The 17,666-nt window shown below is 38.7% G+C and overlaps 1 protein-coding gene across 1 annotated transcript; it reads right to left on the minus strand.

The window, feature by feature from the left end:
* Nucleotides 1–3,775: 3,775 nt before the first annotated feature.
* LOC308384028 (cdc42 homolog) lies at nucleotides 3,776–17,226 on the minus strand. The gene is made up of 6 exons (XM_080862329.1): nucleotides 17,161–17,226; nucleotides 12,243–12,347; nucleotides 8,241–8,310; nucleotides 6,791–6,900; nucleotides 6,420–6,617; nucleotides 3,776–5,619 (listed from the first exon to the last, which is right to left on the minus strand). The coding sequence occupies exons 1-6, from the start codon at nucleotides 17,194–17,196 to the stop codon at nucleotides 5,530–5,532; spliced, it is 609 nt and encodes a 202-aa protein (XP_080718455.1). The 5' UTR covers nucleotides 17,197–17,226; the 3' UTR covers nucleotides 3,776–5,529.
* Between the last annotated feature and the right edge of the window lie 440 nt (nucleotides 17,227–17,666).

Below are 17,666 nucleotides of genomic sequence, written 5' to 3' on the forward strand. Positions count from 1 at the left end.
GAATATTAGTTTGCAGCTGTTCAGGTAAGCAGATGTGTCATGTCTTGCTTTACTCCCCTTTACTCACGTTCAGGCTTTTGCCACGTGTGTTAACAAGCAGCTTATCCCAACATTCCTGGTAAACTCGGCTCTGGACGTGAGCGGATGCAGGGAGTGTTTTACAGCTGCTGCGCTTACTTGAATACTTACTTTCAAACTCCAAACACACTAGAACAGAAATTGGTCCACACTGCTACTACTGCACATTCACCCAATGTATATACTACATATATATATATATATATGTATATGTATATATATATATGTATATGTATATATATATATATATATATACTACATATATATATATATATATACTACATATATATATATGTAGTATATATATATATATATATATATATATATATATATATATATATATATATATATATATATATATATATACTACATATATATATATATATATATATATATATATATATATATATATACTACATATATATATATATACATATATATATATATATACATATATATATATATATATATACATATATATATATATATATATACATATATATACATATATATATATATATATATACATATATATATATACATATATACATATATATATATATATATATATATATATATATATATATATATATATACTACATATATATATATATATATATACTACATATATATATATACATATATATATATATACATATATATATATATATATATATATACATATATATATATATATATATATATATATATATATATATATATATATACATATATATATATATATATACATATATATATATATACATATATATATATATATATACATATATATATATATATATATACATATATATATATATATATATATATATATATATATATATACATATATATACATATATATACATATATATATATATATATATATATATATATATATAATGTTTTTCCTCTACCCCCCCCCCCCCCCCCCCCCCCCCCCCATTTTTTTGCACATGTCGAGGAGCGTGTCAGGCTACATTTCACTGTGTGTTATACTTGTATAACTATGCATGTGACAAATAAAGAACCTTGACCTTGACCTTGACCTGTATTGTGTGAGAACACAATACACAACCCACTTCGATTGGTTTTGCATGTATGTCCGTTTGTACTGTCTGTCTTTAGTGTCCTGTAGAGTTCAGTCACTGGTCTGTAAGTATCACAACCTGTGTGACACAAAAGAGCAGTTCAGAGCAACCTGAAATCTGTCTGGTTTATGTCTGCAGACTTTCATGCCACGAGTTTCCTGCAGAGAAAAATGTTTTTTTATTTTTTATTTTATCTGTGGTATTTAAACCTACTCACTGTGGGTATGTATTCTTACTTGTAGGCTGTGCCTGTATAGGTCAAGAGGAATTCATGCTTTCCTGAATCACCATCACCCACCACCACGAGCTTTATAGTCTGCATCTGAGAGGTAGGAAAAACAATTTTTAAAAAAGGAGCAAAATTAGGAACAAAATAAACTGTAAAGACAAGTAACAGTAACTGATTTGTGTATAGTTAAACTCACTATCCACATTAACCTTCTTATGGCAGCTGACTCTGGTTTACTTTCTATTCGTATTCTCCTCGATCTGAGTTCTGCTGTCGACACCATTTCTCACTCTGTTCTCCTCAGTAGGCTAGCCTCCATCGGTTTCCCCCATACTCACACTAGCTTGCTTTAAATCATACCTGTCTGATCACACTCAGTTTGTTCGACTCAAATCCTTCACTTCTCAGTCCTTTCCTCTGGTCACTGGCGTGCCCCAGGGATCTGTCCTGGGGCCCCTTCTTTTCATTATCTACCTTCTTCCACTTGGACACATTTTTCATAAATATAATATCCATTTTCAATGTTATGCTGATGACACCCAGCTTTATCTGTCCACTAAACCTGACTCTGCTCTCCCCCATCCTTCCTCACCCTCTGCTTAGCCGAACTAAATTCATGGTTCTCTTCTAATTTTCTCAAACTCAATAGTAACAAATCCGAGCTCCTCTTGGTCGACTCTAAATCAACATTATTCAGAACCAACAGTTTCTCTGTTACTATCAAAAACTCGCCGGTCTTCGTTTCTTCCTCTGTGAAAAGTTTGGGTGTCATCCTCGACAGTACTTTATCTTTCAATTCACACATTAACAATGTTACTCGGTCTGCATACTTTCAGTTGCCAACATTAATCGTCTCCGTCCTTTTCTCACCCCACATGCCGCTGCCATTCTTGTTACTTCGACGGGTTTGGTTACTGCAACTCTCTTCTTTTTGGTCTTACTCAGAAATCCATCCACGAGCTCCAATACGTCCAGAACTCTGCTGCTCGTATTATCACCAGGACCCCTTCTGTCCATCACATCACTCCTGTCCTGCAGCAACTTCATAGGCTTCCAGTCAAATATCGCATCATTTTTAAAACACTCTTGTACACATTTAAGGTAATTCATGTTCTCTCCCCGCCACATCTGTCTGATCTGGTTCAGATCACCATCCCATCTCAGTCTCAGATATTTTCTTCTCTTTCTCTCTCTGTCTCCTCCCCCCATCTTGCCGCCATGGGGAGCTGGGCATTCAGCTGCTCTGCTCCTTGACTTTGGAGTTCCCGACCTCCTGATTTAAGAAATATAACTTCCTTCTCTCTCTTTAAGTCTTAACTCAAACATCAATTGTACAAAATAGCTTATCCCAAATATCTTCTCCACTCTGCTATTTTACATTTGTTTTATGTCTTATGCCTTTATGATTGTGTAAACTGATTGCTTTTATGTTGCTTTTATTATTCTGCTGTGTACAGTGTCCTTGAGTGTTTTCAAAAGGCGCTTTCAAGTAAAATGTATTATTTTATTTGAAAAAAGTGCAATTCAAACAGGATTTCAAAGTAAAGTTTAACATGAAAGCTTTTAATAGAAAATGTAAACATGATGTTAACAGTGCGTTCTAAAATAAATGTTTCTTTATAAAGGCATAGTAAGATATTAAATCATCAACACTTACTTGAGAAGTGCAAAAGTCAAGTTTCAGGTCTACAGAGCTCCACTGCCTCTTTGTCTGTTTATTAGAGTTTAATCATACTTTGCAAAAAAAAAAAAAATGTAAATAAAACAATGCTAAGTGTCAAAGTGTCAGTACAATGCAAGTCTTTATTGCCTGGTTAAAAGATAACCAAAAAGTTAGAGATTAACTGCCCTTCCAGTAATGTGTAATCAAGGTGGAGTTTAGAAACCTTTGTGTGTGGGTTAGTGTGGGACTGCAAACTGCTAGTGTAATTTTTTTATTTTATTTTAACAGAGGGACGTTACAACATGCTTGTGTTAAACATTATTCTCCACATCAACTCTGTAGACAGTTTTATTACAACTCAGTTAATGATGAAATTTAATTTAAAAACTATATTGGTGGTAATAATAACTGAATTACTTTGCACACTCATCAAGAGCCAGCAAAGCAAAGAGCTCATCATTTACAGGAGCATAAAATTGTACTTATCCATGAAACTGTGGCCACAAAGATGCACAAGTGATGCAGCCAGTCATAAACAACATGGTGCTTTGTATTCAGATAGCGACACGCTGCACCAACATACTCAAGCCAAGTTAAAAGTTACCTGTTAGATGTGCATATCCTACACTGATAATTATAATTTAACTAAAAATGAAGAACGATTAAACAGTATGAAAGTAAAAGTATTTTCAATGCTGAAAAAAAATCTCAAGAAGTCAAGGAAATGCACACATTTGATCTTGATAACTGAAATATTCAAAATTTAAATCTTTACTGACATAATGCTCTTGTCATCTTTTCAGTATGAATGCAAAGCAGACAACAAATAGTTTAGATGCTTTATTAAAAGAGGTATAATCAAAAGACAGGGCATGTGGACAGGTAGGCAGCAATTCAGAGAAAATGAGAGAGGCTTGGTGGAGACTTTGCAGGCATGCGAGTAAAAAAATGTGTCCCAGAAGTTCTTAGTTGGATTCAGCTCTGGAAAATGTCAGAGACAGTCAATGGTATCAATGCCCGTATCCACAATGGTTCTGAGGAGGTCATCTGTATGATCCTCCAAGGATATGCCTCCCAGACCATCGCTGACCACTGCCAAACCATCATGCTGGATGATGCTGCAGTCAGAAAAATGCCTACACTGCATCTCAAGACTCTTTCACATCCATCTGTATGAACCTGATAGACTCTGGTGATGCATGACGTGGGACTGTGAGCACAGGTCCCACTAAAGGATGTCAGACCCTTATTCCAGCAGATGGAGTCTGTTTCTCATAGTGTGCGGCCAGAAACATGCAAATGAGCACTCCGGAGGCCATTCCTTAGGCCTCTGTCAGTGTTCCTCCTGTTATACTCGCTACACTCCAGTGTCCTGATCAGGCGTCCTTATTGTTACAACCCACTTGCTTCCTGCACCTGCTTCCACTGTGGATCACTAGTTACCATTGTAAAGACACACCTTTACTCGTAAATGTCCAAATTGTATTCTTGAGCAAGCAAAACCCACCTCATTAGTCTCTGCTTGTGAAGCGTTTCAGAAACACCAAAGGGCATAGAGAGCACCTAGAGGTCAGCTTGCATCGATATGCCATTCTGGAGAAGTTGTTCTACCTCTCCAACCTGAATGTGTTGGAAGCACCATCTCATGCTACCAGCAGTGACAAGGACATAAACAAAAAGTTGAACTGGAGAAAAAGATCAGATGTAAGGACAGAGCAATGGTTTTTGGTTACTATCTGTAAAACCAGTCTCTTTTTTCCCTTTTTCCTATTTTCCTGTTCCCTCTCCAGTGAACCTCGTGTCACTTTCATTTGCACCAAAGGAAGCAAAAGTAAAGTGCATCAGCGCCCCCCGATCCACTTTACAGCCCAAATGATCCCAAATCACACACTGCTTCTTCGTGTGACAGCTTTGTTAAATAAATAATATGTCATGTGTTGTTGTTCATCTACGGTTGTAATTAAATCATTTTAAAACCTACTAAGGAATAGATGGTTTCCTGCGTGCAGTTTCCTGCTCACATGGTTGTACCTTAAACACAAGCTGCATATGAACAGGTCAATGCAAAGCTGTAGAGGCTGAGAATGATATTAGTTGATAGAAGTTTGTGTCCATTAAAAAAATGAGCGAGTGAATGACACTAATTAATACTGCATAAAAATTACAATGTAAACATAAGTTCAGAAAAACCTAAACTACTGTATATAAAGACTTGCCTGCACTCATTAATAATAAATCTGCATAAATTATTTATATTTGTCCAATATACTTTTGTATTTTTATTTTTAGAGCATTTTCAGCTCTGCTTGCTAAATAAAGAGATATTTATATTGTTTTTGGTCTAACTCGTGTTTAGCATCCTTCCTTTGTTCACATCGAGGCTACTACTCTCTTCCAGGTCAAACCTCCAACTTCTCCAAGAGGAGGATAAGGTCATTTTCCTCCTCTTGTTCTACTTCTTGTGACATCTATAGATGAGTGCAGCACTTCTTGGGTTTGGAACTTGACTTCCCCAGAGCAGCGAGGACGGCCTCTTCAAACACATCCTGCACTCCTATCTGAGAACAAGACAGAAAGGGAAACTCAAAGCTACCAAGAAGAAGAAGAAAAAAACTAAAAAGAAACACCAATAAAAACAACACATAAGAAAAAATATGTATTTAGTTTGAGATGGAACAGCGAGTATAATGAGAATCAAATAAAGAACAAGGCAATTGCAAATTTTCTGTAACCCCTAAATCAGATGGATGACAGTGGAGGAAAAGGGAGTCCTTTTGAGCACGTGTAGCATGCGGGACTTCAGAGGTAGCTGAGAGGTACTATTTGACCTCAAAGGCTGTTTTGGTTGACCCAACTTTGCAACATTATGTGGAAAGGTTTGTCTCCCTTAACAAACCGGGGTCGTGGATCTGTTTTATAAGAAGTGGGTGTGCTCTTAGGTAGGGGATCACACTTACTGCGTGACGGTCTATGCCTGGCACTAGAGAGGAGAGTCAATCTATAGGTTGAAACTCAAATTCATGTTGAACAATATGCTTTGCGTTGTGGTTGTGGAGCAGTGAACCAGCTTAATAAATCTTCTTTATTAAGGGTGCATGCGAGTGTGCAAAACCTGCCTAAATGTTTTGTTGTCTAGGAGAAGGCATTTAGTAATGCTATGGTGGTTTTTATTCTTGTGTTTTTCAGATGACATTTGCCTTTAATTCACATTTTTAGAAACAGATCTGCAATAGTGAAACCATGACCAGCACCTGGAAATATCAGTCTTACTTCAGAAACCCTAAAAACCTGCAATATCTATAGTGATCCATTTAGTAGTTAAAAAACACACACCAGCAGACTTCTTCTCTTTTTGTACCTGTGTAAGAGCTGAGCACTCCACGTATTTGACAGCTTTCAGGTGACGAGCTACTTCCTCGCCGTCCTTGAAGGTCACAACTTGCTTGTTTTCCTTGCCCAGCATCTCCAGGGTGTATCTGTCATCTCTCAGATCCACCTTAGTCCCGACCAGCAGGAAGGGGGTCCCCGGACAGTGGCATGCAATCTCTGGCAACCACTGTGACATCACAGTGGTTGCATCACATCACATCACATAGATTAATAATTAATTTATATATTATTATTTTAATCGAAATTACTTTTAAGTACCAAGTACTCATTTATTCTGAAAGTAAAAGGCATAAATGTAGATCTTATTAGAAAAAAAATGCATACACCAAGTAGACAAACCTTGTTTGTGACCTCTTGAAAAGATCTGGGTGAAACCACGGAGAAACAGACGAGGAAAACGTCGGTCTGTGGGTAGCTGAGGGCTCGCAATCTGTCATACTCCTCCTGACCTGAAGGGTGAGACACAAAAAGCCTGATTAAAAGTTAGATTAATGCTATTATCTGAAACATTTAAGTGATTAATGGAAAATTATTTTTTTTAAGTTAGCATGGGGCAACAAAAGGCTGGAAAATTACATTTTTTGAAAAGAAACAGCTGGAGCAATATTTCCAACTGATTGGGTTAATTTGCAACAGATCAGTAACAGGATTTAAAAATATAAAAGGCACATTTAATAGACACAGTTTCTCAGAATGTTCATCAATCTGAAAATTGTGGAACAATTTCAGAACAATATTCCTTAATGTGAAAACTGTGGTATCTCGTCATTTACAGTAGAGTGTCATCAAATGTCTAATAAAACCTGGAGTAGTCTCTCACCAAAAAGGCTGTTCCAGATTATTCCTCCCCTGTTTATATTCTTTCATCTCTTTTTTGGAAAAAGCCCCAGTGATGGAAACACCAACAGGGTTGTCTTTTATGTCTTATTGTTCCCTCAATGATGGCTTACATCAGTTTGATGATTGAAGGCATGTAATGATGTGAAATAAACACTTCGCTCAAATGTCTTGAACCTGTCAGAAAAATACATACCGCGGTAAACTACAAAAAAATGTAATTAAATGCACTAATGAAGTATTCAGACTTCTTTACTTCTCACCTCTCTTCAAAACTAAAAGTATGAGTATTACTAAAGTAATACTAAAAGTAATTTATTAACAATTCTTGTTTTATTAATGTTGTTAGCATGGAAAACACTAGCTGTACACGTGCCCTTTTACAGTTGAAATTATCCTCAAAGTCTGCTTGTAGTAGAAAACAAAAACATACAAACATTTATTTTCACACACAATCCTGAATTCACAGGAATTAGCCTGAATGTCCTTGTAATGCACCAGACACGGTATGAAAAGTGTTTCACTCCACAGCTAATTATTGCCTCTCTACAGTGCAGAAGTCCAACAACCCACACTGCACGACTGTGTATTAAAAAACAGTACATAAAAATTAAATAAGTGGGAAAATACAGTTTAGCAATAAACATTACACTAAAAGAAGATTTTAAAGCAAAATTAAATTACCCATCCTACACTTAAATGTATTCACAGTAATTCAACTCAAAATTATTAACAAATATACATTCTGCAAAATGCGAGTGAAGTAAGAGAAACTTACAGACCTTTATCTTATACAAATGTGTTCATTGAAATACATTTTGTGAATGACATTATAATTGCCCCTAAAGGTTTGATCTCCTGCTGCTGCTGCTACTAATATAAATATTACTTAACTGAAATTTTTAGTATTTATTAAACTGAATGTAGATTTTTATTTATTTATTTATTTTACCTGAAGTGTCCCAGAGTTCCAGATTGTACTTCTCACCATTCGTCACTGTAGCAAAGTAGTTATCAAACACCTGGGGGAGACAGAGGGCAAGGAGGACGAGGGTTGGTTAATAAGATCAGTGCCTCAGGTCTGGGCTGTGTGGATATCTCTGGCTGTGTCCCAATTCAGGGTCTGCACGCTTGAAGTACGCGCACTACGTACGGTGCGTACTATAAGTACGAGAAGTGCGGAAGTGAGAGGCTTGTGAAATGGGACGGTATACGCTTCGTCGCGCTGTTCAGGTTGCCTAGCAACCATGATCCTAACCGCGAGACACGTTACATACAGCTTTGTTTGACAGGAATGAAGGAGAAAAATGTTTTGTTGGTCATTCATTTTTGTCATGACATCACTTTGATTAGTTGAGTATCTGAGGCTGAGACCACAGGACTGTAAACATGATTGTTGGGCTTCATTTCTGTGCTGAGCAGTCATTTAAGATTAGTTAGTAAATAACAATTAGTTAATGTTGTTCATGAGACTAAAGTCATCTCACTGTGGTAATGTAAATATAATATGGCCAATATTATAGTATTGTCAGATTATTTTATAAATAAAAGACACCCAGCACGCCCCTGCGGGCGGTTTATCCTTCAAGCTCGGGTCCTCTACCAGAGGCCTGGGAGCTTGAGGGTCCTGCGCAGTATCTTAGCTGTTCCCAGGACTGCGCTCTTCTGGACAGAGATCTCCGATGTTATTCCCGGGATCTGCTGGAGCCACTTGCCTAGCTTGGGAGTCACCGCACCTAGTGCTCCGATCACCACGGGGACCACCGTCACCTTCACCCTCCACATCCTCTCGAGCTCTTCTCTGAGCCCTTGGTATTTCTCCAGCTTCTCGTGTTCCTTCTTCCTGATATTGCTGTCATTCGGAACCGCTACATCGATCACCACGGCCGTCTTCTTCTGTTTGTCTACCACCACTATGTCCAGTTGGTTAGCCACCACCATTTTGTCCGTCTGTATCTGGAAGTCCCACAGGATCTTAGCTCGGTCATTCTCCACCACCCTTGGGGGCATCTCCCATTTTGACCTGGGGACTTCCAGGTTATACTCGGCACAGATGTTCCTGTACACTATGCCTTTGACAGTTCACTCTTCGGCCACTGCATCTTATTAGGGAAATTCCACATACATAAATGGGCGATCGTGGCTCAAGAGTTGGGAGTTTGCCTCGTAATCGGAAGGTTGCCGGTTCGAGTCCCGGCTTGGACAGTCTCGGTCGTTGTGTCCTTGGGCAAGACACTTCACCCGTTGCCTACTGGTGGTGGTCAGAGGGCCCGGTGGCGCCAGTGTCCGGCAGCCTCGCCTCTGTCAGTGCGCCCCAGGGTGGCTGTGGCTACAATGTAGCTGCCATCACCAGTGTGTGAATTAGGGCTGCTCAATTAATCGAATTTTAATCACGATTACGATCTGGGCTTTCAACGATCATTAAAAATGACTGAGCCAATTATTAGCCCCTCCTTCATTTATCCGCGACACATTAAAGGCGGGTCCGGGAAAATATTGTCGGGCGCAAAAAAGGTTGGAGACCGCTGATTAAGAGGACCCGAGGGAAGCTCGGAAAGCTAAGCAGAAGTTATTTGGAGAGGAGAGTGACTGCTGTTGGTTGAAAAGAGAGGTAAAAAAAAAAAAAAAAACTTCAGTGGTGTTGCACACTATTTTATATTATTTTTTAAAGTCATTGTTAACCCTTTAAAGCCGGTCAGAGCAGCACGCTCCGTTTTGTGTAACTATTTTTAAATCCCTGTAGAACCTGAACCGTGTAAGCTAGCGCAATAATTTGTTTGCATATGAAACCAGAGGAGTTGTACTTACAACTTATGCCATCAGCTTGTCCTCGGTCACGGTTTCCTTCCACATAAAGCTTTGCAAAAATTGCATAAAAAGCGCTTGCAGGAACAAAAACATAATATTCCAGAAACACGCTTTGCCGTTCCTATCAGCTGTTCATAACACTTCCCACATTGAAAAAGTGGTCAGCGCGAACTATCACATGTCCGCCATTTCCTGGCCGAAACCGGAAGTGATGTCATTTTTGCGGAAATGTAGTTTTTTTTACTTGTAGGCCTTAAAAACCTATACTGGTCATGTTTGACTTTTCTGAATAGTTTCTGGGATGCTTAGAACTCGAATTGCACTGCTGGAAATAGTTTATTTTGATGCACATGCTGTTTTCTTTGCAAATTTGCATCATAGGATTGTTTTTTTGTTTTTCCTGCAGTATATAAAAATTGGTGTATCTCCAAAATAAAACTATGAAGACACTCAAAATAAGTTTCCTGTTATTGTAAACTATTTTTTGCAACTTTTTTGTATTTAAAGTTTTGAGGGATAAGCCTCTTAAATTTCTCCAAGTAGAAATATATGTAAAAACAAAAACGATTTTCAATTTTTTTGTAGTATATTGCACTTTTTTGCAATTAATGTAGTTACTATGGACTTAATGTATACATATTATTAAAATATGGGCTATAACAGTTATATAGCAACTTGAAATGCTCCCACAAATGGCACTACAGCATGTAAAAATATAATATAAGCTCTGGCGGACTTGGTGCTATAGTAGGTCTTAAAGGGTTAAATAAATATCGTCAAATAATCGAGATCTCAATTTCAGTGAAAATAATCGTGATTATCATTTTTGCCATAATCGAGCAGCCCTAGTGTGAATGTGTGTGTGAATGGGTGGATGACTGGATATGTAAAGGGCCTTGGGGTCCTTAGGGACGAGTAAAAGCGCTATATAAATACAGGCCATAAATGTAAATTTCAAAACTCAACCCCATCATTTAATTTGGTTTTGATTGAAATTGAATATTACTTAAACTCTCTTAAATTAACTTCCAATAAAAAAGGTTTATCATTGATTGAAATTCATTCAGAAATGTTTAACGAATGAGCTGTCACAACTTTCAAGTACAAAGTTGTTATGAAGTCTGTCACATCGCCCCCCCCCCCCCTTTTCTTTTTTTCTTTTTTCATCCTTTATTTATTCATCCTTCTTATTTCATTGTGCTGTATATTGTTACTCTTATTTGCCTTGTATGTCTACTGTACAAGCTGAACTGGAATGACTGACTGTTCGCTTTATAAGTTCAATAAAGTTTGGAAAAAAAAACCTCTTCGGCCGCTCCCTTCTGCCGTATTTTGCGGCAAAATTATCCACACCCACCACCGTGCTATGAATTGTGGGATATATGGGACCACGAAGCGTGCACCGGACCACGCTTGATATTTGGGGAAATCGACGGCGCATTTGGAGTATGCATTTGAAGCACACTTCGAATTGGGACAGCCGTCGTCGCGTGGCGGTGACGTAACCGCACTTAAAATGCGTACTTCAAGCGTGCAGACCCTGAATTGGGACACAGCCTCTGTCTGCCTCTGGCTCCTGGGGGCTGTTATTGTGGATTCCCACCTCCGTTTTCAAGTACATTTCATGACAAAGACACAGGCCCTCTCTCTCACTCTGTCTCTCTCTCTCTCCTCACACACGCACACTTTCATTTCAGGCGCTGTGTGTTTTTCTTTTCTTACAGGTGCAGCAGTTGGTGATACAGTGCGCATTTCTTTTGTTCTTTTATTATATTTTCACCTATTGTCACCCCTCTTCCCTTTTTCCTGCCTGTCCTGCCTTACACATTCTCAAACTGTAACACATATAATGTAATAACTGAAATAACAGGAATTGTAATGAATAAGTAAAAAGATAAAATAAACACCTGAACAAAAGAAGCCTATGAATAATTTATAGAGCCAATCTTGGAAAAGAAAAATTTGTTTGCACAACAGAACATTCGGATCATAACTTTGATTGCAAAGCTGTCACACAGGAGAGGATTAAAAAAAACAAACAAACCAATTATTCAAAAAAATAAAATAAGATCTTGAGAAACATTGCAGGTTGTTGACATGGACTGAATAAACTGATAAAACTGGGATTTATTAGCACACTACTCACTGTGGGGATGTACTCAGAGGGAAACTCTTTGGTTACGTATGTGATGAGCATGCAGGTCTTTCCCACTGCACCGTCACCCACCACCACACACTTTATTCCCTTATCCTGAGAGAAAGAAAAAGAATTAAGGGAGGAAAAGAAGAAATGTTGGGAAGCAAATGAACTGTGTCAGGTAAAGCAGTTTCACCCCAGTTCTTTTTATTCCTCAGGCCTCCAGTAGTCATTTCACAAAACCTTAACAATACAATACAACTTTATTTGTATAGGACATTTAAAAACCAAAGTGCTTTACAGTAAAAACAGGAAAATTAAGACATGATTAAATAAAAGACTATTAACAAAGTACCACATATGTCATCAGGTTGAGGGCACAATTATACAGGAATAAAAGGGAATAGAAGAACAAAGTTACTAAGAACAGATATAGCCAAAAGATAAAGTACATAGATAAAAAATTGAACCAAATATAAAACAGGGATGCTAACTAGATGGAAAAGCTATGTTGAATAAATGAGTTTTTAAACGGGATTTAAAAGATAAAACGGAGTCTGACGCACAGATAGCGAAAGGAAGGTTGTTCCACAGATTTGGTGCAACCAGGGCAAAAGCACGGTCACCCCTAGATTTAAGTCTAGATCTAGGCTGGAGGAGTAATTGGGCTGAAGACCCGAGGGCTCGTCCAGGGACATCTAGACTAAGGAGATCGACAAGATAACGAGGGGCTAAATCATTTATAATTTTAAAGGTGAGCAACAATATTTTAAATTCAATACAATATTTTATGGGTAACCAATGCAACTCAATAAGAACAGGGGTGATAGAGGCATGCTTTCTAGTGCCAGTCAGGAGGCGAGCGGCAGCATCCTGGACAAGCTGAAGTCTGTGAAGGAGAGCGGAGTGAAGACCAAAGTAGAGGGAATTACAGTAATCCAATCTAGAAGTCACAAAAGCATGAATGAGCTTTTCAAGATCTTTATGAGGGACATAGTGCTTAGCCTTAGCAATAAGGCGCAGTTGGTAAAAGCTAGATTTGATTACTGAAGACACTTGTTTGTTAAATTTAAAAGAGCTATCCAGCAGGATAGCACCTGAACGTGCTTCAACAACGTGGCCTGCAGCGAATCCTGAGAATTTCCTACCAGGACCGAATAACAAATGAGGAGGTCCTACGAAGAGCAGGCACCCGCCCATAGCCGATGTTGTTGCAGAAAGGGGCTTCTGCTTTGCGGGCCATATTTTACGCCTACCCCCTCATCGCCCAGCTAAGATTGCCATGACATGGCGTCCACACACTGGCAAGCGAAAGCAAGGCCGACCAAAGACCACATGGCGTCAAGCATTCATGGACGATCTGAGAACTGTCGACATTGCCTGGGACGAAGCTGAAGCAGTTGCTGCTGACCAACATCGATGGAGATCACTAGCTGCCCGATGCGCCGCTGCATCGGGCAGCTAGTGATCTAATCCAGCAGGACACCTAGGTCACTAACTGAGTCAGAGAAAGACGTGGCAAAGGAACCAAAGGTATGAGCTAATAGGCCCCAAGGGATATGGTTGCCAAACACCACAATCTCCGTTTTCTTTTCATTCAGGATAAGGGAATTGTCTGAAAGCCATGCTCTGACTTCTCTCATGCACTCGAGGAAGCAGTGTCATCATTAGTGGTGCAACGGATCAAAAGTCTCACGGTTTGGATCGGAACATGTTTTTTTTGTCACGGATCGGATCAATTTTCGGATCAGCAGAAAAAAAGAAGAAGACAAAAATTTAACTCGCCGTTTACTTATTTAAGTATTTTTTGCCTTTTAAAAAACATTCAACTCAAGACTCATTCCACGCAATTATATAAAAACAAATTAATATGCAATATAGGGCAGTACAGGGCTTTCCATCTCCCACTCCGCTGTGATATAATGAGCGGTCACGGTCACGTAGCTTTCCGTTGCCCTGGAGGTCCACCCATTTGTAGTTAGGGCAACAGATGCCTGGGACATGCGACGGGATATCATAGCGTGGCTCAAGCACGTTCATCGTAGTTTAAACTGGTACTGTCAGCGTAAATCTCGTTAAAATGACGTTAATGCCATAACTGCATTAACGCGGAAAATCTCCGTTAACTAGTTACCGCGGATCGCCCCATGCATGGGGCTGCACGGCGTCAATGCGTCAACTAATGCGTTGACTGGTTTAAACACCTTGTTTTGCACAACAGAATACGGCCTCCCGTCTGCAGCTAAACACTCCGATAGCTTCTGAAATAGCTTTAGCCCGGTCAGATTGGGCAGCAAAGGGCTGCTTAAATACCGCAAACTCCTCTGCTCCTCCACTTGGACCGCTAGCGCTGACCATAGCTATCGCTTGACAGACTGACCACGCGCACCATACACATACTTTTTTCTTCTTTTTCGAATCTTCGGATCACGTGCGTGCCGAACCGTGGAGTGGGATCGGTTCGGATTATGGATCAACTGTGCTCCATTGCACCACTAGTCGTCATCATCTAATTGAAAATATATCATTGGCATAGAGGTGATAAGAAATGTTATATTTTTCAAAGATTAAGCCTAGGGGGAGCATACAGTATGTAATGCCGTTAAGTATTTAAAATACAAAATACAGTGGAACCCCGACTTACGAATACCCCATTTAACGAAAAATTCAAGTTACGAAGGCGCTGAACGGCAATATTTCTGCCCGTGTAACGAAATCCGCTGGCTCTGATTGGCTGAGCCTACAATGCCCACAATGCCTTCCGAATCATGTGACAACCCCTTGGCTTTCGTAATTGCGCTGCGCTGTTCCACTTGAATGACGTATTGTTGTTCTAATTAGTAATTAGCCTATAGCCCATCGTTCAGCATCGCCTCACTCAAAAGGCGCGATGGGTGCTTCGACTTACGAAAGACCCTCGGGAACGAATTAATTTCGTAAGTGGGGGTTCCACTGTATGAGTAACTGTGTTCCGTTACAGTTACCATTCAAAAAGTTGGAATTCAGAATACAATTACTTTGTTGAAATAAAGGGATTACACGGCGGTCTTTTCCCGTTTCATATGTTCGGCTATGCCCTCTCTAATTTTGGTCATTCCACGTCGGTGGAAACCCAAACAAAACGCGCATTAAAAGGCTCTAATGTCTGTGTCTCAATCTCGCGTCTCATAATGATGTGAAGAAATATTTTTAAAAATGATTTAATATGAAGGCAACAGGCAGAGTGTTACAGGCATCGCCCTAATGCATGTAGCCTCATGGGCAGTGTAGTCCGTGCTGCAGGGAGAATGGACCGTCATACCCGTTATGTGTCTGTGAGCGAGGGAGAAAAAGGAGAGTGGAAAAGTACGAGCTGTCACCGAGCAGAAACGGGAGCTGGAAGCATGTAAATATAATAATAACCACTGCAGCCAAAAAGAGTGCCTGACGAGCCCAGCTGTAAGTAAGCTGTTAAGACTCGACTGTACACTGTGTTCGTGTTTTCCTCTGAAACAATAAGTTTCGTTGCAGCAGCCTTTCAACGCCTCTCTCTGTCTCTCGCTAGCAAACTTTGATTTTGATTGAATCTTTATTTTGAACATGTTGAAAAAGTATAAAAAAAATAGAATTAAAAGAGACAAATGAACAAAGCAAACAAAAGGAAAACGAGCAACCACAACTCCAAATAACGTCCATGTTCAAAAAGGAGCAGGAAGAAGCATAAGCTTATTTAATCCCACCCCTTTTCCACTATCTAGTATCAATAGACTACAGAAATACCTCCTTGTAATTACATTATATGTTATGTGTAAATTTTTTTTTTAAAATATATACACATATATGTTTCTATCTATCCATACATACGTATATACACACATACGCACATATACACATTTTCAATAACCCCATTAACATCTCAAGGATACACAACCTACAATTTTATATATATATATATATATATATATATATATATATATATATATATATATATATATATATATATATATATACCCATACCAACAAACCCGTGCATGCGCACACACATGAAAATATTAGACAAGAACACCCTATCAAATCTCTACCTTTTCCCTGTACCCTGTAAAAACCATATCCTTAAACCGCTTTTTAAACTGCGCCATGCTTGGACATTGCTTCATATCTTTACTTAGTCTGTTCCACAGCTTCACTCCACACACAGAGATGCAAAAACTTTTTAATGTTGTACGGATACGAGGATGTTTTAAATTTAATTCCCCCCTCAAATTGTATCCCCGTTCCCTTTTAGAACATGATTTATATGAGACTTCCAGTTTAATTTATCATCTATAATCACACCAAGAAACTTATGTTCAAGTACTCTTTCAATTTCCACACCATCTACATGAATCTGCACTTGTGCATTTCTAAGGGAATTCCCAAATAAGATAATTTTAGTTTTACTTAGATTTAGCGATAGTTTGTTCCTGTTAAACCATTTTTTTTAATGGTTTAACTTGACCCAGACAACAAAGTAAAGCTATTTTTCGGCTACAAGCCCGACACGGAACCCGACGTATTAGCCAGAGGTCCCTTTACTACAGTTGGGAGGCATGTATTCTGTAATCTGTAGTGGGATACATTTTAAAAGTAACCTTTCCAACATTATGTGTGTGAGACAATAATGCTTATGCTAGGCCTTCAAAAGGCTGAAGTTTAGCCAGGAAAGACCCTGACATGCAGTGCATGACACCAGAGTTCTTGTTCTCAATAAATGCAGCGGAATTTATCGAGGAGTTTAAGATGATGTCATCCTGCCCTTTGCACCTAACAGCAACAACTCTTCTGGGAAGGCTGAGTGTGTTTATGGGAATCTTTGATCTGCACATAACCTTAAAATTAAAGACTTTAATAAGTGAATATGTACAGAAAAATCTTAGTTTAACATTGGTTTAAGTGAATTCAGTCCTACACTTTGTGATGTCATGCCCCCACCACCTCTGGGCATAAGCTGGAAACTCTCAGACTGACACCGGCTTCATCTACAAAAGAAAAACACCCATAAAATGTGAGCAAAGCTTAATTAAAACAGATGAACAGAGCACACTGTGTTTAGAGACACACAGACTATATTAAAAAGTGTTTAGATACTAATATAACTTATAATGTCTATTACAAGTCATTACTAGTCATACTATTAATGACTATGTAATGACTGATAGTCTGCACATCACTGGATACACTATACTATCTTCTAAAAATACATTTTGCACAATTCAAATATAGAAGATAATCGAATGCTTACCTGCTTACTCCCAGAGAAGATGTGTGGGGCACAGCGTAGCACAGGATCTCCTCCCGATCAGTCACGAATCACTTTTCAGTATCGTCAGGTCTGATGTTTTACTCAGCACTGAGATTTATTTTCACCATGATTCAAATGCTGTCTACGAAGTCATCTCACTGTGCGCGGTCCGT

The sequence above is a fragment of the Rhamphochromis sp. 'chilingali' genome (genome assembly GCF_963969265.1).
Source record: "Rhamphochromis sp. 'chilingali' genome assembly, chromosome: 17".
In the NCBI taxonomy this organism is placed as follows: domain Eukaryota; kingdom Metazoa; phylum Chordata; class Actinopteri; order Cichliformes; family Cichlidae; genus Rhamphochromis; species Rhamphochromis sp. 'chilingali'.

Bases quoted from the DNA above. Each gene is read 5' to 3' on its own strand.
- LOC308384028 (XM_080862329.1), bottom strand. From the start codon at position 17,196: ATGCCCAGAGGTGGTGGGGGCATGACATCACAAAGT. The intron at 12,348-17,160 runs GTAGGACTGAAT...TCTTTCTCTCAG, and splicing joins GGGGCATGACATCACAAAGT to GATAAGGGAATAAAGTGTGT. The intron at 6,901-8,240 runs GTAAAATAAATA...CTCACCCTTCAG, and splicing joins GGAACTCTGGGACACTTCAG to GTCAGGAGGAGTATGACAGA.